At 51.3% G+C, this 22162-nt stretch overlaps 1 protein-coding gene and 1 pseudogene across 5 annotated transcripts in view; one reads left to right on the forward strand and one right to left on the reverse strand.

The window, feature by feature from the left end:
• Window positions 1-3387: 3387 nt before the first annotated feature.
• LOC129467493 (testis-specific serine/threonine-protein kinase 1-like) lies at window positions 3388-7786 on the reverse strand (annotated as a pseudogene).
• The window catches only part of DGCR2 (DiGeorge syndrome critical region gene 2), an 85585-nt gene continuing 71159 nt past the window's right edge, over window positions 7737-22162 (forward strand). Inside the window, exon 1 of one of the 5 annotated variants that reach the window (XM_055253618.2) lies at window positions 7737-8082. In XM_055253618.2, coding sequence (XP_055109593.1) covers window positions 8004-8082 — 79 coding nt within the window. In that variant the 5' untranslated portion in view covers window positions 7737-8003. The remainder of the gene's footprint in view (window positions 8083-22162) is intronic. The other 4 variants (XM_055253622.2, XM_055253621.2, XM_055253620.2 and 1 more) reach the window with 4 other exon arrangements.

The following is a 22162-nucleotide window of genomic DNA, read 5'->3' on the forward strand; positions in this document are numbered from 1 at the left end:
CTTCCTTCCTTCCTTCCTTCCTTCCTTCCTTCCTTCCTTCCTTCCTCCCTCCCTCCCTCCCTCCCTCTCTCTCTCTCTCTCTCTCTCTTTCTTTCTTTCTTTCTTTCTTTCCCTCTCTGGCCCAGGCTGCAATCTACTCGGCTTGCTGCTGCCCGCGCCGCGGACTGCCTGGGACTGCCGGCGCGCGCCACCGCTGCCTGCCTTTTCTCCTTTGGATGCAGGCACGCGTTCGCCATCTTGGCCACGCTGGTCGCCGACTCCTGACGCCGAGTGCTCTGCCTGCCTCAGCCTCCCGAGGTACTGGGACTACAGACGGAGTCTCGCTCACCCAGTGCTCGGTGTTGCCCGGGCTGGAGTGCGGTGGCGTGGTCTGGCCTCGTGGCAGCCTCTACCCCCCGGCCGCCTGCCTTGGCCTGCCAGGGTGCTGGGATTGCAACCCCTGCCCAGCCACCGCCCCATCTGGAAGGTGGGGAACGCCTCTGCCCGGCCGCCCCGTCTGGGAGGTGAGGGGCACCTCTGCCTGGCCGCCCCGTCTGGGAGGTGAGGAGCGCCTCTGCCCGGCCACCCCGTCTGGGAAGTGAGGAGCGCCTCTGCCCGGCCACCCATCGTCTGGGAAGTGAGGAGCGCCTCTGCCCGGCCACCCATCGTCTGGGAAGTGAGGAGTGCCTCTGCCCGGCCGCCCCGTCTGGGAGATGAGGAGCGCCTCTACCCGGCCGCCCCGTCCGGGAGGAAGTGAGGAGCGCCTCTGCCCGGCCGCCCCGTCCGGGAAGAAGTGAGGAGCGCCTCTGCCCGGCCGCCCCGTCCGGGAGGAAGTGAGGAGCGCCTCTGCCCGGCCGCCCCGTCCGGGAGGAAGTGAGGAGCGCCTCTGCCCGGCCGCCCCGTCCGGGAGGAAGTGAGGAGCGCCTCTGCCCGGGCGCCCCGTCCGGGAGGAAGTGAGGAGCGCCTCTGCCCGGCCGCCCCATCCGGGAAGAAGTGAGGAGGGCCTCTGCCCGGCCACCCATCGTCTGGGAAGTGAGGAGCGCCTCTGCCCGGCCACCCACCGTCTGGGAAGTGAGGAGCGCCTCTGCCCGGCCGCCCCGTCCGGGAAGAAGTGAGGAGCGCCTCTGCCCGGCCGCCCCGTCCGGGAAGAAGTGAGGAGCGCCTCTGCCCGGCCGCCCCGTCCGGGAAGAAGTGAGGAGCGCCTCTGCCCGGCCGCCCCGTCGGGAAGAAGTGAGGAGCGCCTCTGCCCGGCCGCCCCGTCCGGGAAGAAGTGAGGAGCGCCTCGGCCCGGCCGCCCCGTCTGGGAGGTGAGGAGCGCCTCTGCCCGGCCACCTATCGTCTGGGAAGATGTGAGGAGCGTCTCTGCCTGGCCGCCCCGTCTGGGAAGTGAGGAGCCCCTCTGTCCGGCCGCCCCGTGTCTGGGTAGAAGTGAGGAGCTCCTCTGCCTGGCCGCTCCGTCTGGGAGGTCTACCACGGAGGCCAGAAGCAATGTGGGGGCTGGACGTGGTGGCTCACGCCTGTGGTCCCGGCACTCTGGGGGGCGAGGCGGGTTGATCACTTCGGGCTAGGAGTTCGAGACCAGTCTGGCCAACTTGGCGAAACATGAAGAATACAACAGACAAACCAACCAACCAACTCAATGACAACAAAACAGGTCTACCCTGGAGTCATACTCTAATTTTTTCTATTTTCCTCCCTTTCTGATCCTTTATCCCACTTTCTTTTTCTTCCTCTTCCTTCTCCCTCTTCTTTGTCAAATAGAGGATTGAGTTATTATCACTGATCCATATAAAGTCCCTCTCTCATTTATTTTAACTCCCACCCCCATTTCTATTCCCCGACTTCCCATGTGCAACCTTCCTAATATGTTTGATACGCATCTTTTTGTTTGTATGTATTTTTAGAAAATGTTTATTGTTTTTGTATGCAAAAAAAATTAATAAAAAAAAAAGAAAAAAGAAGTAAAGAAAAACCAGGAAAACTAGACCTGATCAGAATTTAAAATTTTTGTATTTAAAATGACACTATCAAGAAAATGAAAAGACAACCCACAGAATGGGATAAAATATTTGTAAATTTCATATCTCATAAAGGACATATCCAGAATACATGAAGAATTCTGACAACTCAACAATAAAGACGGCCGGGTGCAGTGGCTCACACCTGTAATCCCAGCACTGTGGGAGGCTGAGGCAGGCATGAGGTCAGGAGTTCGAGACCAGTCTGGCCAACATGGTGAAACCCCGCCTCTGCTAAAAATACAGGCGTGATGAGCACCTGTAATCCCAGCTGCTCAGGAGGCTGAGGCAGGAGAAGCTGCAGTGAGCCGAGATCATGATACTGCACTCCAGCCTGAGCGACAGAACGAGACTCTGAAACAAACCAAAACAGAATAATAAAGACAAATTAACCAATTTTTTAAAAATGGGCAAAGGATCTAAATAGATATTTCTCCAAAGAAGATTATAAATGGCCAATAAGTACAAAATACAAAAATTAGCCGGGAGTGGTGGCTTGTGCCTGTAGTCCCAGCTACTCAGGAAGCTGAGGTGGGAGGACCATCTGAGCCTGGGAGACGGAAGTTGCAGCGAGCCAAGATCGCGCCACTACACGTCAGCTTGGGTGACAGAGTGAGACCCTGTTTCAAAAAAACACCAAAAACCAAAACCTCTGGATTGTACTCTTTGTGAATTTTATGGTATGATAATTATATCTCAACAAAAAGAAAATAAAGAAATAAATAGAAAAAAAAAAAAAAAAAAAAAAAAAAAAAAAAACTGTGGGACATGCTCAGGCTGGAGTGTGGCTGGGCCATCCAGCAGAGCCTCCTACTTCTCCTGGGCTGGAGAATGACCACAGGGTGGGGCGACCCCGGCACTGTTGAAAGCTGGGTGCTGGCTGGACACAGTGGGCCTGTGATGGACAGAGCACAATGAACCAGTTGCCCAGCAGGGTAGGGAGCTCAGGAGTGGCTGAGAGGCTGGCCCCCTGCCCTCTGCAGCCTCCTGCAACTCCCACTGGTGGCCTTGTGGGGCTGGAGAGGTCTGCCCAGACCCTCAGTCTCAACTGCAGACAAAGCCTGCACTCCTCTGCAGGGGTGCCTCGGCAGGCTTCTTGGTCCTGTCCTCTCCCTGCCTTTTCCTGACCCCAGCACCGCACTTGGGGGCATCCCTGCTGAGGCAGCGGCTTCCTCATTGACCTCTCAGTTCTGGCCCCTGCCCCTCCAGGTCTCTCCCAGCCTCAGCCCAAGCCCCAGCCCCAGCCTGGGCCTGAGGTCATGGTCTGGACTGGGCATGCTGGGATGTGTTTTCCCAAGTGAACGAGGAATCATGGCACAATCTGAGTGGGAAACCAGTGGAGGGGAGCCCAGGACTAGTCAGTTGAGGCAAAGACATTCACTTTGGCATCTGCATTAATATAGTGATTTATTGCTCCTTTAGCAACGTCAGTTATGAAGTTCAAGGGGAGAGAGAAGAAACTGATGAAAACAGTGGCTCATCCGCGACTGTCTTCCTTCTCTGGTTTGTGCCTTGACTTCAGAGCTTGGGCCTGAAGGCGTGAGCTCCATCTCATTCGCCGCTGGCACACTGGGCCACAAACAGCTCACTAGGTGCGCATCTCTGGAGGCTGTTGGGGGGCCCTTCCTCTTTCTCCCTGGTCAATGGCTTGCTGGGGAAGCCTAGGGTGTCCCACTGCCTGGACATTTGCATTGCCAACCCCTCAGGTTTTGTCTCAGGCCGTACCTCGGGCTGTGCCTGTTCCCCAGGCTCCAGCTTGGTGGCAGGCCTCTTGGCAGAGCCAGGTTCAGGGGTCCACAAGACTTCAGTTGCCCAGGAGCTTTCCCCCTCCTTGTTGATGACCATAGAGGGCAGTCCTTGTGCCTTGGGCTGCACCCAGCATTGGCTGAGGGTGTCATGGATGTGGAGCCGCCGGCTGACGTCGGGCTGCAGCATGCAGTAGATGAGGTCCTTGCACTCATCTGTCAGGTTCTTGGAGTGTGGGAAGTCCACGCGGTGCTCCTTCTGGATACGCAGCATCTTCCTGATGTTGGAGTCATTGTAAGGCATGGAGCCGCAGACCATGACGTAGAGGATCATGCCCAGGTTCCAGATGTCATACACCATGGGCTGGTAGGGGATGCCCTGCAGCAGCTCAGGGGCTGCATATGCCGCCGACCCACAGAAGTTCTTGCTTAATCTCTGTTGGCCACTGTCATCCCACAGGCAGAGCTTGGAGAACCTGAAGTAGATCAGCTTGATGTTGAAGTCCTTGTCGAAGAGAAGGTTCTAACACTTGAGGTTCTGGTGCGCGATGTCCAGGTTGTGGCAGTATTTAATGGCTGAGGAGAGTTGGTGGAACATCTTGCACGCCATGTCCTCGGGCAGGGCTCCCTGGCACTCAATGAACTAGTTTTTTTTCTCGGCCCTGGCTGGGATCCCAGGGCAGATCTGGGGCTGGGGGCTAAAGGCAGGGCCTGGATGCCACCCTGAGCACTGGTGGCTGCTCTGAGGACAGTACAAGCAGCAGGGGCAGCACTGGAGAGTGGCCATTGTTTCTTCTGGCAGTGGAGCCCCTCTGCTGTGCCAGGCTCTGTGTCCAGCACCTGTTCCGGGCTACGCCCTAGGGGAGTAGGAGTCACATGACTATCCTAGCCTTGGATTTGACTTTGACCTCATCCACCTAGAGGGAGTGAGCACCCCTTCCTCACAGGAGCCAAGTAGAGCCCTGGGTCCCTCAGGATGACTTGGTAGGGCGGGCTGGATGTCACTCATGTTGGGTTGGGTCCCCACCTGCTGTGGCCCTTCCCCCTTTTCTCTGCTCCTTCACCTTCTTCCCTAACCCTGACTGCCCACTGCCAGGCCTTTGTGCATTCTTGGTTCTCCTCCTTCCAGACAGCCTCCTTCTCCTTCCTGCTGAGGGCACCCCAACTACTGTCTCCTGGAAACCAAAAATAAAATTCTAAGCCCCCCAGCCATCTGAATGGACCCCTCCTCTCCACCAAGGGCATTCCAAACTTAATCTGAAAAACTAGTTCAGGCCGTGATAGGAAGTGGGAGTCAGGCCTCATTATCCCTCCTCCCTTCAGGTTTCAGGCACAGCTAAGCAGTGTAACATCGACACAGAGACTTGAAGACTGACAACAGACTCTGTGGCAGTAAGATACCAGCATGACAGCAGGCCCGGAAAGAAACAAGTATTTTACTGCAAAACAGATTTCTTTCACATATTTTGAAGTCGCTCTGCAAAGCTGTTTCTTATGGGGAAAATCTACATTCTGTAGAGAATCCCTATCCCTTTCAAGGTCTTTTCTCCTGCGAGAATTAACTAGAGTCTGGCACCTTTTATTTATTTTTCCTTTTTTTTTTGAGACAGAGTCTCGCTCTGTTGCCCAGGCTGGAGTGCAGTGGTGCGATCTCGGCTCAGTGCAAGCCCCACCTCCTGGGTTCACACCATTCTCCTGTCTCAGCCTCCCGAGCAGCTGGGACTACAGGTGCCCGCCACCACGCCTGGCTAATTTTTTGTATATATATATATATATATATATATATATATATATATTTTTTTTTTTTTTTTTTTTTGAGACGGAGTCTCGCTCTGTCGCCCAGGCTGGAGTGCAGTGGCGCAATCTCGGCTCACTGCAAGCTCCGCCTCCCGGGTTCACGCCATTCTCCTGCCTCAGCCTGGGGAGTAGCTGGGACTACAGGCGCCCGCCACCACGCCCGGCTAATTTTTTGTATTTTTTAGTAGAGACGGGGTTTCACCGTGGTCTCGATCTCCTGACCTCGTGATCCGCCCGCCTCGGCCTCCCAAAGTGCTGGGATTACAAGCGTGAGCCACCACGCCCGGCCAATTTTTTGTATTTTTAGTAGAGACGGGGTTTCACTGTGTTAGCCAGGATGGTCTCAATCTCCTGACCTCGTGATCTGCCCGCCTCGGCCTCCCAAAGTGCTGGGATTACAGGTGTGAGCCACTGCGCCCGGCCCTATTTTTCCTTTTTTTAATTTTAATTTTTTTTTTGAGACAGAGTCTTGCTCTGTTGCCCAGGCTGGAGTGCAGTGGCGTGATCTTGGCTCACTGCAACCTCTGCCTCCCTGGTTCAAGTGATTCTCCTGCCATCAACCTCCTGAGTAGCTGGGATTACAGGCGTGCTCCACTACGCCTGGGTAATTTTTGTATTTTTAGTAGAGACATGGTTTCACCATGTTGGCCAGGCTGATCTTGAACTCCTGACCTCAGGTGATCCACCCGCCTTGGCCTCCCAAAGTGTTGAGATGACAGGCATGAGCCATCGCGCCCGGCAGAGTCTGGCACTTTTTAATAAGAAACATTAACAGTCTCTTCTCTGTGAAGCCTGATACCTGGAGGCTTCATTTGCCTAAGAAGCTTGGTCTCCACAACCCCTTAATCCAGACAGTCCCTTTTATTGATTCCAGGTCTTTAGATAAACTCTTTGAACCAACTGCCAATCCGCATGACCTGGAAGCCCCCCTCCACCCCCCACTTTCTTTTTTTTTTTTTTTTTTTTTTTGAGACGGAGTCTTGCTCTGTCACCCAGGCTGGAGTGCAGTGGCACGATCTCGGCTCACTGCAAGCTCCGCCTCCCGGGCTCACGCCATTCTCCTGCCTCAGCCTCTCCGAGTAGCTGGGACTACAGGCGCCCGCCACCACGCCCGGCTAATTTTTTGTATTTTTTAGTAGAGACGGGGTTTCACCGTGGTCTCGATCTCCTGACCTCGTGATCCGCCCGCCTCCGCCTCCCAAAGTGCTGGGATTACAAGCGTGAGCCACCGCGCCCGGCCTACCCTCCACTTTCAAGTTGTCCCACCTTTTCCGACTGAACCAAAGTATATCTTACATGTGCTGATTGATGTCGTGTCTCCCTAAAATGTATAAAACCAAGCTGTAGCCCTACCCCTTGGGCACTTGTCAGGATCTCCTGGGGCTGTGTCCCAGGCTATTGGTCACATATTGGCTCAGAAGAAATGTCTTCAAATATTTTACAGAGTTGGACTCTTTTCGCCGACACTGCCCTCCAAGGTTCACCCTGTTGGTGATGACAGGTGAGAGGTGACACTTGGAGCACTGTTCGCAGGGGCGCTGAGCCTCCTCTCTGCCTAGCTTTCTTTCCTGCACATGTGGCCTTCCCCTAGCCATTGTGTAGGCAGGTTCTCCAGGGAGCCGGCTTCGCTGCAGTCTCCAGGACCTGGCCTTCCCGGTCTCTCTTTGCCTGACACTCCCTTAGGCCATTCCTGTTCCTCTTTCCCCACCCTCAGAACCGGCAGGCCCTCCCTCCTCCACAGCGGTTCGGCCTTAAAAAGACCCCTTTGGGGCGCACTTTTGGGCTGCTCACGGGACCTGAGCTTGCAGGTGTGAAGACCCTTGGAGTCCCAGCCAGGTTTCCACTTCGTTCTCTCCGCTCCCCACCCGCGCGACCCCTCGGCGCCCCGCCCCATGCCCCGCGCCTTTGGATGTCCATCCTTGTGGTCCGGCGCCCGCCGCCCCTACCCCGCATCCAGAGACCCTATTCCCTTCCGAGGCCCCGCCGCTCAGGCCCCGACCCCGGCCCTGCCTCTCTGCTTAACCAATGGCACGCCTCACTCCGTATGGTCCCGCCCTTCCCTTAGAGGCCGCCCCTCAGTCCCCGCCCTTAGGTCCCCGCCCTCCGCCGTCGCGACCTTAGGCCTCACCCACTTCGGAGGTCTTTGGCTCTGGCCCCGCCTTCCACCTTGACGTTCATTGGCCCGCGCCGGCGTCGCGGGCGGGAGGCGGGGCGGCGCGGCGCGGAGCGGAGCAGGACGCCCGCCATCTTGCGCGCAGCTGGAATCGGAGCCTGAGGTTGCAGCCGAGAGTGCACGCCAGCCCGCGGCCCAGCCGAAGCTCTTTCCCGCCGCCTCTCCGCGCTTCGCCCAGGTCCAGCCCCGCCTGACCCTCCGCTTGGCACGGTCCCCTGACCCTCAGTCCGGCCCGGTCCGGCCTCCCAGCGGGGTCCCGCAGCCGCCCCGGGGACGATGAACGGAGGATAAATGGTGCCCAAGGCAGACAGCGGCGCCTTCCTGCTGCTCTTCCTGCTCGTGCTCACTGTCACCGAGCCGCTGCGGCCAGGTGCGCCGCGCGATGGGGGCGGTGTGGGGGCGGGGCGGCGAGCGGTGCCGGGGTCGCCCCGGGACCTCCTTTCACCCGCGGCGCCCTCCTGCAGGGGCCGCGCCTGGGGCAGGGGCGGGCGGGGCCTGGCTCGCGGGCCGCCTGGCACTCTCTGCGGACGCCTGCTGGAGCTTACCTGGGCTCGCGGCGCCTCGGACTTCGTGCAGCTCTGCTGTCCAGGATGTTGCCTCTGGGCCCTTCCCGGGATCGGCGGCGGCCAGGAGCTACGCCACGGGCTCACCCTCCCGCCACCCCAGCGTCGGAGTCGGGCTGGGGACAGTGGCTCTCGGGGGCACCTGGTTTCACAGACGTTCTCCCAGCGGTGGCCTAGTGCCAGCCTCTCGGTCCTGGAAACTCCTCGCCTGGACAGCGGTGGCTGTGGCTATCATTCAGTGAGACGTTGCACTAAAGAAGTGCTCAGGTCACACCGGGCCCAGAGGAGGCACCAGGAGTCAGCCTAGCGTTGTGTGGCCGGCGCAAGCGTCCCGGGAGCAGAGACCTCGCCACTGTGCGGGGGCCCTTAGCCGTGCTGCCTGTATGTGATGAATGAGTCCTTGCTTTGGAACTCTCCTCGGAGCTAGTGTGTTCTTAAGTCTGTGGTGGGGAATCAGAACCGTGGCAACCAGGAGACCCTTTTCTACCTATTTCGGTGTACCTCCCCTTGAACTGCACCACAAAATCAAACCCCCTAAATGCAGGGCCAAGGTATCCATCAGGCACAGGAATCCTGGTATCACTTGCCCACGGTACTTTTAGTGGCCTTCGAATGTTATTTTTTTTTAAGTCAGCAGAAAAAAAATGAACTTTTAGGTCAAAGAAAATGTTTTCATATGTATATTAATGCAGTCATCTTTATACCAATACAGTGAAAAAGCATGACTCTTAATATTTCTTAATGGAGGAAAGGTCCCATGAAGGCAGAAGTGCCAGGACCATCTTCTCTGATGACCTGGGTGTGGGAGCACGGGGTGTGTGGCCCTCTCCTGTGCCCTAGCCAGGCTCCCAGCCCAGATACACCGCACCTCTTGGCTCTGCGCTTGTGTCATCTGTATGGAATGTCTGCCTCCTCCCTAGTGCTTACCTGGTGGCCAAGGCCCTGACCCGTGCTCAACCTGGACAGATTCAGTGATGCTTCTCTGGTCTCCCTATGTAGAGCTAGTTGCTCACTGCTTTTGACTGCTCTCTGGGCAGCGGGATGACTGGTTGTGGGGTGGCCTTGGTAAGAACAGAAGCCAGGAAAAGGGCTACCTGTGGAGGAGGGTATCATATAGACTCTTGGAGGTCAGAACCAATGGGTTTGTGGGTTCTCGTGATTAACTTCTTTAGAAAACGTGTATGTACCTGTAGAGAGGTAGAAGGTCACTGTTTTCTGATTCCTGAGTCCTAGTTTTGCAGATGAGGTCACCGTGCTCAGAGGTGAGGCCATATTATGCCTGGCTTCTTTGGGGTGCATCTGGTTCCAGGCCCAGCATCTCCTGCCTGGGTGATAGAGGTGGCTGACGTCCCCGAATCCTTTTTCCTTGCCAGCCTTTTCACATAGTCTGCCAACTGGCCAGCAGCAACTGAGAAAGTGCCTGTGAGTGCTTGCCCCCTGCCCATCCCTAGGGAATCCAAGTGACGAGAACAAGCCCCTCCTTTTAGGAGTGCCTGATGTGGAACAGAGGCCAGGTGTAAGTCACTTGTCACACTCCTGTGTGTTGAATACCCCGGAGTGTGGGGTCCCAGAGGTGGGTGGAGGTGGCCATCTTTTCGTACCCGTGAAGAAGTGAGGGCGTCACAGGAGACCTCACGCTGAGGTCGGAGTAGGGCATGGGTGGGGTAGCTCTGGTAGAGGGAGCAAACTTATTCTTTCGATTCCATGACTCTCCAGATGAGAACATTGCAGCTACCCCTGGAGGCGTCTTGAGTTGCCCTGCAGAACCCGGGGAGCTGCAGCTGGCTCCCTGGCTTTGGCTGGGCAGGGAGGGCAGGCCTCTGGGCCTGATGTGTTCCTTGTATGCCTGCGTCTGCCTGTTCACACATTTCGCCCTGTGTCCTTCCTGAGAGTGCTGCAGGGATCTGCCTGGCTGGTGCTTGCAAGAGGCTGGGGCTTCTCTGGTCTTAGTCTGCGTTCTTTCTGTGGGGATTCTGGCCTTAAAAACATACTTGAGTATGAGGAAGGTACCAGTCAGAGCCCACTTCTCAGGAGGGTGTTTTCTGACTCCTGCCTGGTGGGGTCCCTGTAGATGAGACCAAGCCACTTGGGCCTCCTCTCTGGTACAGGGCAGGGTGGAAGGCCTTTCATGGAGTTATGGGGCAGCAAGTGCTTGCTGTACTTGACCTTTCACCAATTTTTTTTTTTTTTTTTTTTGAGACAGAGTCCTGCTCTGTTGCCAAGGCTGGAGTGCAGTAGCGTGATCTTGGCCCACTGCAACCTCCACCTCCTTGGTTCAAGCGATTCTCCTGCCTCAGCCTCCCGAGTAGCCGGGATTACAGGCACACGCCTCCACACCCGGCTAATTTTTGTATTTTTAGTAGAGATGGGGTTTTGCCATGTTGGCCGGGTTGGTCTGGAACTCCTGACCTCTGGTGATCCACCCGCGTTGGCCTCCCAAAGTGCTGGAATTACAGGCCTGAGGTACCATGCCCGGCAATTTTTTTTTTTAAATGCACATTTGAACTTGATTTAAGATGTGTCATGTGCCGGACACTGTTCTAAGCACTAACATATATTAACTCTCAAGAGGTCCCTGCTAGATGCTGTTTTTAGCCTCATTTAAAGATGGGGAAGCTGAAATCCAGAGCACTCATGAAGCTAAGAGGCTGAGATGAGATTTCATCGTAGGAGTCTGGCCTTCTCCCTATCATGCACCCGTGACTGGGGCCTGTGCACTCCAACTGTGTGTCTCCAGCCTAGCCACAGGAGTACCTCACATTGTGCTCTGAACAGCTTCCTTAACCCCAGGTGGAGCCACAGACTGCCTCTGTCTCCTGATAGGTCCCGAGGTCCTGTAGGTGAGGGTGCAGAATCTTTTTCCATGTGGATACTCCAGTCTGAGGGACAGAAACACCCACCCCCTGCCAAATCCCTTCTGTATTTGGCCATATGACCACTGATGATGTGTGTTACGATCACTGGGGGTGTGATGAGGAAGAAGGGTTGGAGACTACTGCTGAGGTAACTGACAGCGAGATGGTGGGGGGATTTGGGGACCACTGATTGTGATATTGTCTCATTGGCCCTTTCTCCATCTGTGTAAAGAAGGCAGCATCGATTGCTGATTCTAAAACTGTTTTTCTTTCTGGCTTTAGTTGTGAAACAAAATTATATCATGAGCCACAGCTCTATCCAGGTTGAACTCACCATACATAGCTGAGAAAAAATTGCCTTCTGAGTGCTGGTGCACCCTGGTCCCTTCCTGCTGGTTGTTGGTCCTGTACAGGGCTTGTGCTCAGCCAGGCCCCTTGGTAAGGTACAGGACTAGAAGATTGTCTTCCTTGTATTGCTGGTACAGCTAGCTGGGAGAGGCAAGTGACTTGTCTAAGGTCACACAGCTGGTGAGCAGCAGAGCGTGGGTTCAGACCCAGGTGGAGCTGGCTGCTAGCTCAGGGTTCTTTCTCTTTTGCTTTCAGTAGGCAGCTGCGCTGAGCTGATAAAATCTCGGGGAGCTGAGAAGTGAACACAGCACCTTGGCTCTGGAATCCAGAGTTGTTGTTTTTTGTTTGTTTGTTTGTTTGAGACGGAGTTTCTGTCTGTCACCCAGGCTAGAGTGCAGTTGCAGGATCTCAGCTCACTGTAACCTCCACCTCCTGGGTTCAAGTAATTCTCCTGTGTCAGCCTCCAGAGTAACTTTGATTACAGTGCACACCACCATGCTGGGCTAATTTGAATTTTTAGTAGAGACGGGGTTTCACCATGTTGGCTATGTAGGCTGGTCTCAAACTCCTGGGCTCAAGTGATCCACTGCTTTGGCCTCCCAAAGTTACGGGATTGCAGGTGTGAGCCACCTCGCCCAGGCTGGAGTCCAGAGTTTTCTTTCATGTGAAGTAGCACAGCGGTTTGGTGAATAGGGAGAGAGTCCATATTTTCATCACAAGGAAAAGTGACCGAGGTTCGGAAGTAGCTGGAGAGGTGAGCTTGCACCTAGCCTTGCCAAATCCTCCTGAGTTTGGAGTGCTTTTCCCTATAGCTGGTACTGTGACACTTTGTAGAGTTTGTCCACTGGTAGATTTGGCTTTTGGGTTAACAGGTTCATTTTTTTTAGTTGGAAAGTGGTGTAATATACTTTCTACCTTCACTAGCTAATGAATTTCCCTTTTTTTTCTTGACAAAAAGAACGCTTTTATTTGGAAATAATTTCAAACTCACAGAAAAGTTGCAAGAGTAAAATGAGTGCAGAGAACACGTGCATATCCTTGGCTGAGGCTTCCCTACTGTTGGCATTTTACTTATTTGCCTTATCCCTCATCTTGTGTGTGTATGTGCATGTCTGTGTACTCACACACATTGCTTTTTTCTGAACCATTTGAGAGTAAGTTGTATGCGCCATGGCCCTTTATCCTTGTACATGTTAACCATTGCAGAGAGTAGAGGCTGCTCCCACTTAACCCCACCCCGTTGTTCTCACTAACACCTGCTATGTGCCAAGCCCTGTGTCACGTGGGAAGGTCTTGTGGGTGCAGGAAGCCCTGTGGTTAAAGCCCAGGTTGGCCCAGGTGGAGGCAAGCTGGCATCACTGCATGTCAGGGTTATTGTTTTAGTTGGCGCTTCTGGGTTTAGGATTGAAGACTGCTGTTGTGGAAGATTTGTGCTGTGTTAGGCTGCGCCTTCCCTGCTCCGCTTCCCAAGCTAGCTTGTGGGCACTTTCCCCACCCCTTCCTTCCCAGACACTTCCCAGAGTACTGAATGATTATATTGTCTTAGCAGGGGTGACCGGTGATTTGTTCGTGCAAGTGTCCTTCTAGCAGTGGTGGCAGGTAATCTTGTTATGCACAGATCCTCTTAGCAGTAATGGGAGGTGATTGATCTGTGTGTGTCCTCTTAGCAGTGAGGGCAGGTGATCTAGCTGTGCACGTGTCCTCTTAGCCATGGTGGGAGGTGATCTGGTTGTGCAGGTGTCCTCTTAGCAGTGATGGGAGGTGATCTCAGTGATGGGAGGTGATCTCATTATGCATGTTTCCTCTTAGCAGTAGTGGCAGGTGATCTGGTTGTGTGCATGTCCTCTCAGCAGTGATGACAGGTGATCTAGTGGTGCATGCATCCTCTCAACACTGATGGCAGGTGATCTAGTTCTTGACTCTCCCCTGCTGGACCTGAGCCTTTGACAGGCAGGGAGTTCCTCTGCCTCTCTTGGTTGTTGGCATAAGGAAGGACCCGATTGGCATTTAGTAGTTTCTTGACTCTAAGTGGAATGCATCAGTGACAACATTTAAGGACCCCATAGAAAACTCTTGACTGATTAGATGTCTTTTCCTTGGTGTGCTATTAGATTTTCCCTTATCATATGTGCTGTTATGTTTGGGTGCTGAGGGTTTGATGACTGTCCTCTTTCCTTTCTTTCCCTGCTAGTCTGCAGAGTGGGCTCGAGAGACCAGTTTTGGGCCAATGGTTCATTGAGCAGAGTGATGCATGGGCTTGGGTACGGTTATTATGTGATAGCTGTGTAACAACTGTGTTTGTGTTTCTGACATGATTTACCAGTTGTCCTGGGAAGTTTAGTCAAAGCCAGTCTGTCTAATCCTGCCATTCCAAGCTGTGTGTCCTGTCAGTGTGGACATGGCGGGCTTGGCAGGGCAAGTCTAGGTTGGAGGGTGAATGGCCTGTGGACCCAGATGCCCTGGACCTTCTGGGCATCCACCTGGGAGATGGGGAAGCTCAGGTCTGGTTTTGCCTCAAATGAGCTGTCTGTAAAAGTAGCAGCTGGGATTAGATCAAGCCTTCTCATCCCGGTCCACGGCAGGCAGTTGGGTATGGTGGCTTAAGAGTATGGGCTCTAGAGCCACACTGCCTAGGCTCAATCTGTTCTACTGCTCACTCTGTGACTTCTGCTTCACTTTCCTCATTTGGAACATGGACATCATAACAGCTTTATAGAGATGTTGTGAGGGTTAAAATGGGTAAGTATAAAATTCTAAAAAGTGTCTGACATAAAGCAAACTCTTCGTCAGGCAAAATGTTAGTGTTAATCACAGAGTTCAGGAATCCTGAACTGAAATGTGAAATGTGAGATTGTTTGTGCACAGGGCTTATTGGTCGGGAGAGGGCTCCCTCGGGGTGGCAGAGTGCAGTGGCCCTGAGGAGTGTCTGCCACACAGAGAGTGCTCTTTGCTATTCTGATGGGATCAGAGGGACTGCGTATGACTTGCTGAGGGCCCCCGAAACAGCCATGGTGCTTTGGACAGGGCTGGGATTGTTCATACACGTTTTGCTCTTTGTCACATTCATGCTGTGTCACCTGGGCCTGGTCAGGCACAGACTGGGCACTCAGAAATCAGTTATTGAACAAATGCACAAATGCCTATTTATATTTTGACATAAAGAGCAACAGCTACTTTAGCCAGCAGGCCTTGCAGCTGCCTCTGGTGGGGGTGGCGAGGAGGATGAGAGCCTTGTGGCAGTCCTGCAAAAACTCCTTGGGAGGATGGGATCTGGGGGTAGGGGACATGGTTGTGGAGCCAGCTGGCCTGGGCCCCACCCTGGTGGGAGCTTGCTCTTGTGGTGGGAGCTGAGCTGAGAGGTGAGAGCAAGTGCGGCTTCTCATTAATGTGGATCCTCACTGAAGCTCACCAGCTGCCCAGCCTGGGGTGGAGGGTTGAGGGGCTCCCAGAGGGAGGGACCCCAGCAAGCCGGTGCAGAGGGAGCACTGCCTCTCTGATGGACTTGCTGGCACCTGGCTTTGAGAACTGGACTGCCCTGTGTGAGGATGTGGCTGGACCTTCCCTGGGTCGTTTGCACAGTGCAGGGCTTGTTTCTGGTCAAGAGCTGGCTGGGTGCGTGGGCTGCACATGCTTGCCTCTTGGCCTTCTCCTCCTCCTCTGCCTGGGGTAGCTGTTTCTTCAGTCACTCTGAGCTGGTCATTGTTCTTAGTGCCCTTGTCCGCTACAGGTCCCTCCCTGTAGGCTGACTTCTGGCTGACCTCTGGCAAAATGGCAGACAGCTATCAGTTTGGTTAGCTTGTCTTCCTTGGTTAGTCTGTCATCCTTCAGCTGTTGGCTGCTACCTGTTGGACAGGACAGTACTGAGGACAGTATTCTAGTGGGTATGCTGGACTAAGGGTCCCCCAGGTAGACCCTGCCCTCTTCCTTGCCTGGGAAGTCTCGTTTTCTGGGAAACCTTACTTAGGAGTTCATAGTTGTGGAGAGGATTGTTTGTGGCTGGCCAGGGCACTGGGTGAGGGGCAGGAGTCACAGCAGAGGGACCCAGAAGGTCAACACAGGGATGATCAGCAGGAGACTGACCACAGGACCTGGCCAGGTGCTCCACTGAAACTAGGTCTGCTGATGCAGAGGTCTCTCTGGTGCCACTGGCTGCTTCTTAGGGCTTCCAGGTAGATTAGTTTACCTACAAAACTCTGTCCATGGTCTTAGAATAAGAGGACCTGGAAGAGCTAGAGGCTTGTTGGGGGCCATGGCAGGCCTTTGCTGCAGCTCTTGGAGGTTTCTTGGCCACTCCTGACAATGGGAGCAGCTCTTAGGATTTCCCCATCTACCCTATTTGCGAAGGATGCCTGCTAGACCAGCATGGTAAGCCATGGGGCATGGAGAGAGCCCAAGGGTGTAGAAGATCTTGTCTGGACAATCTAGAAAAAATAAAGTTGATATTTTTTCACATTTGCTAACATTCATACATAGAATATTTTAGATAAATGGAATTACATTTTTTATTTAATTTTTTTATTTAACTTATTTTGAGATCTTTGTAGATTAGTGCATATATAACTTCATTCTTTTTTTTTTTTTTGTAAGGTGGGAATAGGTCGGGGCAAGATTGTCTTAACTCATTCTTTTTTTTTTTTTTTTGTCTCAGATGGAATCTTGCTTTTGTTGCCCAGGCTGGAGTGCAGTGGCCTACTCTCAGCTCACTACAACCTCCACTTCCTGGGTTCAAGTGATTATGCTGCCTCAACCTCCCAAGTAGCTGGGATAACAGGTGTCTGCCACCATGCCTGGCTAATTTTTGTATTTTTAGTAAAGATGGGGTTTCACCATGTTGGCCAGGATGGTCTCGATCTCTTGACCTCATGATCTGCCCGCCTCCACCTCCCAAAGTGCTGGTATTACAGGCGTGAGCCACTGTGCCTGGCCCATACTGTTTCTTTAGTTCTAATCCAGCACTCCAGGGTCTTGCTTGCTTTCTCTGTTTCATGTTTGTTTCTCTCTTTTTCTACAGTGAGAACCCTGGCTCCCAACAGCATCAGTAGGTTTACTCATTTGCGTAGTCTTACACTGCACCCGGAATAGTTTCAGAAATACTGCATTCGCACCACTAGTAACGGCAGACCTACTAAGTAGAGTTTAATTTTTTTTTTTTTTAGCTCTTTGTGTTTTCAGACTGATGGTGTATACTCAAGAGTCTTGGGTTCGAAAGCTACTTGGATTAATTCTCTCCTCTCTTCCATGTGATTGTTACACAATTAGGTTGAAAACTGTGTTGAGGCAGGGCAGGGTGGTTTACACTTGAAATTCCAGCACTTTGGGAGGCTGAGGTGGGTGGATTGCTTGAGCCCAGAAGTTCTAAACCAGCCTGGGCAATATGGCATCTCTGCAAAAAATACAAAAATTAGCTGGGCATGATGGCGCACACCTGTAGTCCCAGCTACTTGGAGGGGACTGAGGTGGGAGGATCATTTGAGCCCAGTGAGCAGAGGTTACTTACGGTGAGCCGAGATCATGCCTCTACACTCCAGCCTAGACAACAGAGCAAGACCTGCCTCAAAAACCAAAACCAAAAAAAACCTCTTTTGATTTGAAACCATGTTTATTAAATAATATTGAGAGTGGTATTTACTGTAACCTCAGTATTGTAACAGGCCCCTCTTTCATTACACTAATTGGTAAGGAAGCACCTCAATTTTGAACAGGTTTTATTATTTTCCTAGGTAATTTTTTTTTTTTTTTTTAGATGGAGTCTTGCTATGTCACCTAGGCTGGAGTGCAGTGGTACAGCCTCGGCTCACTGTAACCTCTGCCTCCTGGGTTCAAGCGATTCTCCTGCCTCAGCCTCCCCAGTAGCTGGGACTACAGGTGTGTGCCACCATGCCCAGATAATTTTTGTATTTTTAGTGGAGATGGGGTTTCGCCATGATGGCCAGGCTGGTCTTGAACTCCTGACCTCAGGTGATCCACCCGCCTCCGTCTCTGAAAGTGCTGAGATTATAGGCATGAGCCATCATGCTCAGCCAATAATTGGATATTTTAAAAAGAATTATTTTTCATTTCTGACAGTCCTGAGCCTTGGTTGATGTACTTTTGTCAAAACTCTTGGCAAATCACTTTTTCAGTTTCAGTCTCTTCCTGGAGACAAAAAAAAAAAAAAGGAGGGGGGGTTTAGATGTTCAAGGGCTATTTGGGCCCAAGTGCTGACATTGTGAGCTTGTTGGTTTAACAGGGTCTCAATTCCACCAGCCATCACCCTTTGTGTTTCCTGTCCATCCGATAGCTTGGGTTCGTGCTCTGATAGTCTTTGGGTATGCAGTGGTATGGGGGAGCTGTCTGAAGCAGGGGCTGAGGTTGGCCTGGGAGTTTGGGTGTAGTTGTACACACCCTTTACCTGACAGACTCATTGTGGAGGAGTGATCAGTGAGGCAGGTGGTAGGTCCGTTTTGGAGATTAGGATGCTGAGACCCGGAGAGGTTAATTAGCTTGCCTGGTGGCATCACTTAGCTTTTAAGTAGAAGCAGGAACAGGAAACTCAGGACTGCTGTCCTGAGCCACAATGCTTTGCCTCCTGCACCATGATTCCAAAAGCTGATGAAAGAGCTGTATGGCAGAGGGAGCTAAGTGGAGCGCCACCCTCTGGGGCCTCCTGCCTAAGAACCGGGCACCTTTTCACTGGGTTGGGCATCACTAGTGTTCACAGTTCTGACTGCACCAGCATCTTGTGTGGACACTGATGCTGTAATGTCTCTTTGGGCTTGGGTGATCAATTCAGGCCAGCTGGTGACCACCCTCTGTGATCTCACCACACCGATTGCAATCAAAGCTACCTGCGTGTTTCCAGAAGCTTGAGGGGCTTATTAGAATGTTACCTTCTTTTGTGTGGACAGACTTTGGGGGTTTTCAACCTTGTGGATGTATTACTTCTTAACAAACATTCATGAAAGTAAAAGATGAGGAAAAGGTATTTTAAAAGGAAAGAATTTTGTATAACTGAATATGAAACATAGTACTTAGAAAAAATAGATCTAAAATGCTTAGAACCCACAAAAAAGTGAATGAAATTCTAGCTTACTGCTGTTGCATATTTCTGCTTTATAATTGCAGCATGAAATGTGATGCCTTTTTATAGGAAGTAGGTACTCATATTAACCTCATTTTACAGATGGAGAAACAGAGCTTGGGAGACTAAGTGACTTAGCCAAAGTCACACAGCTATTAAAGTCATGGAGTGGGTATTTGAAACCTGGGCAGCATAGAGTTCATGCTGTGTTATTGCACAGCTTCAAGAGAAGTTTCCGGCTCTTTTTCCATCTACTCCTTGTCTTTCTCCTTCCGCCTTTTCTTTTTATTTAATTTAATTTTATTTTACTTTAAGTTCCAGGATACATGTGCAGAACGTGCAGGTTTGTTACATAGGTATACATGTGCCATGGTGGTTTGCTGCACCTATCAACCTGTCATCTAGGTTTTAAGCCCCGCATGCATTGGGTATTTGTCCTAATGCTCTCCTCCCGCCTTTTCAATGTGAACCTCCCCACCCTGCGTTTCTTGTCTTCTTCCCATACCTTCAGCAGGCTCCAGGTGCCGCAGCCCTGACTCCTCAGGACCCACCTCTGCCGTGTCCACGCAAATGCCCCCAGGAAGCTGACACTTCCCCGCAGCGTGTTCCTGCAGTCCCTGCCTTGGTTCTTAGCTGATGCTGTCATCATTATCACCCCCACCCCATCCCCATTTCTGAGCATCAGGTACCCTGATCAGCACTTGGCATGTAATAGCTCCATTAACCTTAGCTGTAACCCCACTTTTTGGATAGAGTTTTTGGTGTGTTAAATCTTGTGCTCAACTTAGGTTTTGAAATAAGTGCAGGAAATGAAGCTTTTAGACTGCAAATGTTTCCTTTGAATGTTCTTTAAAGACCCCATATGATAGGACATGTGCTTTTTGTGAGTGTAACTCCCTGTGGTGATCACACTAAAGTTTGAACCCACTCTGTTAGACAAGGGAGGAACTGGGCAGAGCTGCCTGCCCGTGGCTGGGCTGTAGGCTCAGTCTCCTTTTAGACGCCTCAGAAAACTCTTGCTTTCTCGCAGGAGTTACTTGATTCAGTTGTAATATTATCCTTAGGACTTTAAAATCCCTCCATATTTTATGTGTGCTTTTCAGGGTTAGGTGGCCCCACTGCTACCACAGTTTTTTTTTAATAAAATCACGTAAAATATACCATCCTAACCACTCAATTCAGCGTTCAGTTCATTCAGTGTTCAGTAGTGCCAGAGTATGTACCTTGTTATGCAACAGATCTCTAGAATGTTTTCATCTTGCAAAACTGAAACTCAGTACCCATTGAGTAACTACCCCTCCCTTTTATCTCTCTCTCCAGCCCGGCAACCACCGTCCTACTTCCTGTTTCTAAGAGTTTGACTACTTTAGATACTCCATATAAGTAGAATCATGCAGTATTTGTCTTTTTATGTTTGGCTTATTTTACCTCAAGTTTCATCCATGTTGTAGTATGTGTCAGAACTTCTTTTTAAGGCTGAGTTGTATTCCACTGTATGCATATACTGCATTTTGTTTATTCAGTGTACACCTGGGTTGCTTCCACCTCTTAGTTATTGTGAGTAGTACTGCTGTGAGCATGGGTATATGAATATCTCTTTGAGACCTTGCCTTCAATTAATTTTGGGTGTGTACCCAGAAGTGGAATTGGAATTGCTGGATCATATGGTAATTCTATTTTTAATTTTTTAAGGAAACTCCATGCTGTCTTCCATAGTGACTGTACCATTTTACCTTGCTACCAACGATATACACGAGTTCTGATTTCTTCACATCCTTGCCAACACTTGTTTGTTTGTTTGTTTTTGACAGTGGCTATCGTAATGGGTGAGGTGATAGCCTATTGTGGTTTTGGCTTACATTTCCCTGATGATTAAGGAGGTTTTTTTTTTTTCTTTTCCTTTTGAGACAGTTTCGCTCTGTCTTCCAGGCTGAGGTGCAGTGGTGTAATCGTAACTCCCTGAAGCCTTGACCTCCTGGGCTCAAGTGATCCTCCTGCCTCAGCCTCTCATGTAGTTGGCACTACAAATGCATGTCACCACACCCAACTAATTTTTTGATTTTTTTTTTTTTTTTTTTTTTTTTGTAGAGATGAGATCTCACTTTGTTGCTCAGGCTGGTCTTGAGCTCCTGGGCTCAAGCAATCCTCCCACCTCCGCCTCCCAAAGTGTGAGGTTCATTTTCTGATATGTGGAGTCCAACTGTCTAGTACCATTTGTTGAAAGGTTATACTTTCTCCATTGAATTTTCTTTGTACCTTTGTCAGAATCCATTGACTACATTTGTGTGGGTCTATTTCTGAGATCTGTATTCTGTTCTGTTCTGTTGGTCTGTGCATCTTTTTTTTTTTTTTTTTAAGATAAAGTCTCTGTTGCCCAGGATGGAGTACAGTGGTGGGATCACAGTTCACTGCAGCCTTGACCTCCCTGGCTCAAGTGATCCTCCCACCTCACCCTCACCGAGTAGCTGGGACCACAGGTGTTTACCATCATGTGTGGCTAATATTTTTATTTTAATTTTTGTAGAGACGGGATCTGTGTGTTGCCCAAGCTGGTCTCCAACTCCTGGGCTCAAGTGATCGTCCTGTCTCAGCTTTCCAAAGTGTTGGGATTACAAGTGTGAGCTACTGTGCTTAGTGTGGTCTGTGTATCTTTACTAAGCTTTTGATCAAACACTTTTTTACTCTTAAAGAAGTCTGATTTACCATTTTTTCTTGTTATGGTCATGCTTTCTGTTTTTGTCTGATAAATCTTTGCCTACCCCAAGGTTACGAAGATCATCTCCTTCCCTAGTGGAATCCGAGCTTCGTGGGGGCAGACACCTTATGTTTCTCCTCCTGCTCTTCTCACTTGTGTCCTGTACAACACCTGGCCCCTAGGAGGTACACAGCGGTGTTCATGGAAGGAGCAAATGAGTTGTCTTAAGGATTCATAATAACATATTCTAAGCACTTGATATACTGCCTCGCACATGCAAAATGAGCATTCAGGAATCTGATTTGACTACAGCTGTTCTTTCTCTTAGAGAAATTGGCTGTGCTATCCTGCGACTATGATCGAAATGTGGTGCGAGTGTTGGATGACACTGCTGGCTGATGTTTACATCAGATTCGAGATAGCTCTCACTCTAGTTCTGTCCCACCCTCCTGCCCTGGTCTTATTCCCAAGTATGTAGCCCCTTCTGCCCGAACCCCCATGAAATAAGGACTGATTGCAGGTTGCTGTTCTTTTCTTGAAAGTGTCACTCATGGAATAGGTATGCTTGGCGGACCTGCCTTTCTCTTCTTTCATCTTATATGATCACTTACTTTTTCTTAGGACCTTCCCTTCTTTTCTAGGATAACTTATTTTAAACAGGGCCTTCTTTCCCAAACATCTGCCTAAGGAGAAGCCACAGGGCAGAGCAGCTGAGCCAGTGTTTTGGTTGGACAGCATCTACAGATAGATGGTAGCAGGTGGTGATCACTTCATCTCCTGGAGGTAGAAAATGCTTGTTATTTATGAGAAATAAATGCTGAAGCATAGGCCTTGTCCCTTTGTTCTTGTTTGGTGTCCCCCAGTGTCAGTGTTGTGACCTCTTGGGCTGTGGGAGAAAGTGGCTGGCACTCCCCTAGCGCTTGGCAACC

The sequence above is a fragment of the Symphalangus syndactylus genome, chromosome 18 (genome assembly GCF_028878055.3).
Source record: "Symphalangus syndactylus isolate Jambi chromosome 18, NHGRI_mSymSyn1-v2.1_pri, whole genome shotgun sequence".
Lineage (NCBI taxonomy): Eukaryota > Metazoa > Chordata > Mammalia > Primates > Hylobatidae > Symphalangus > Symphalangus syndactylus.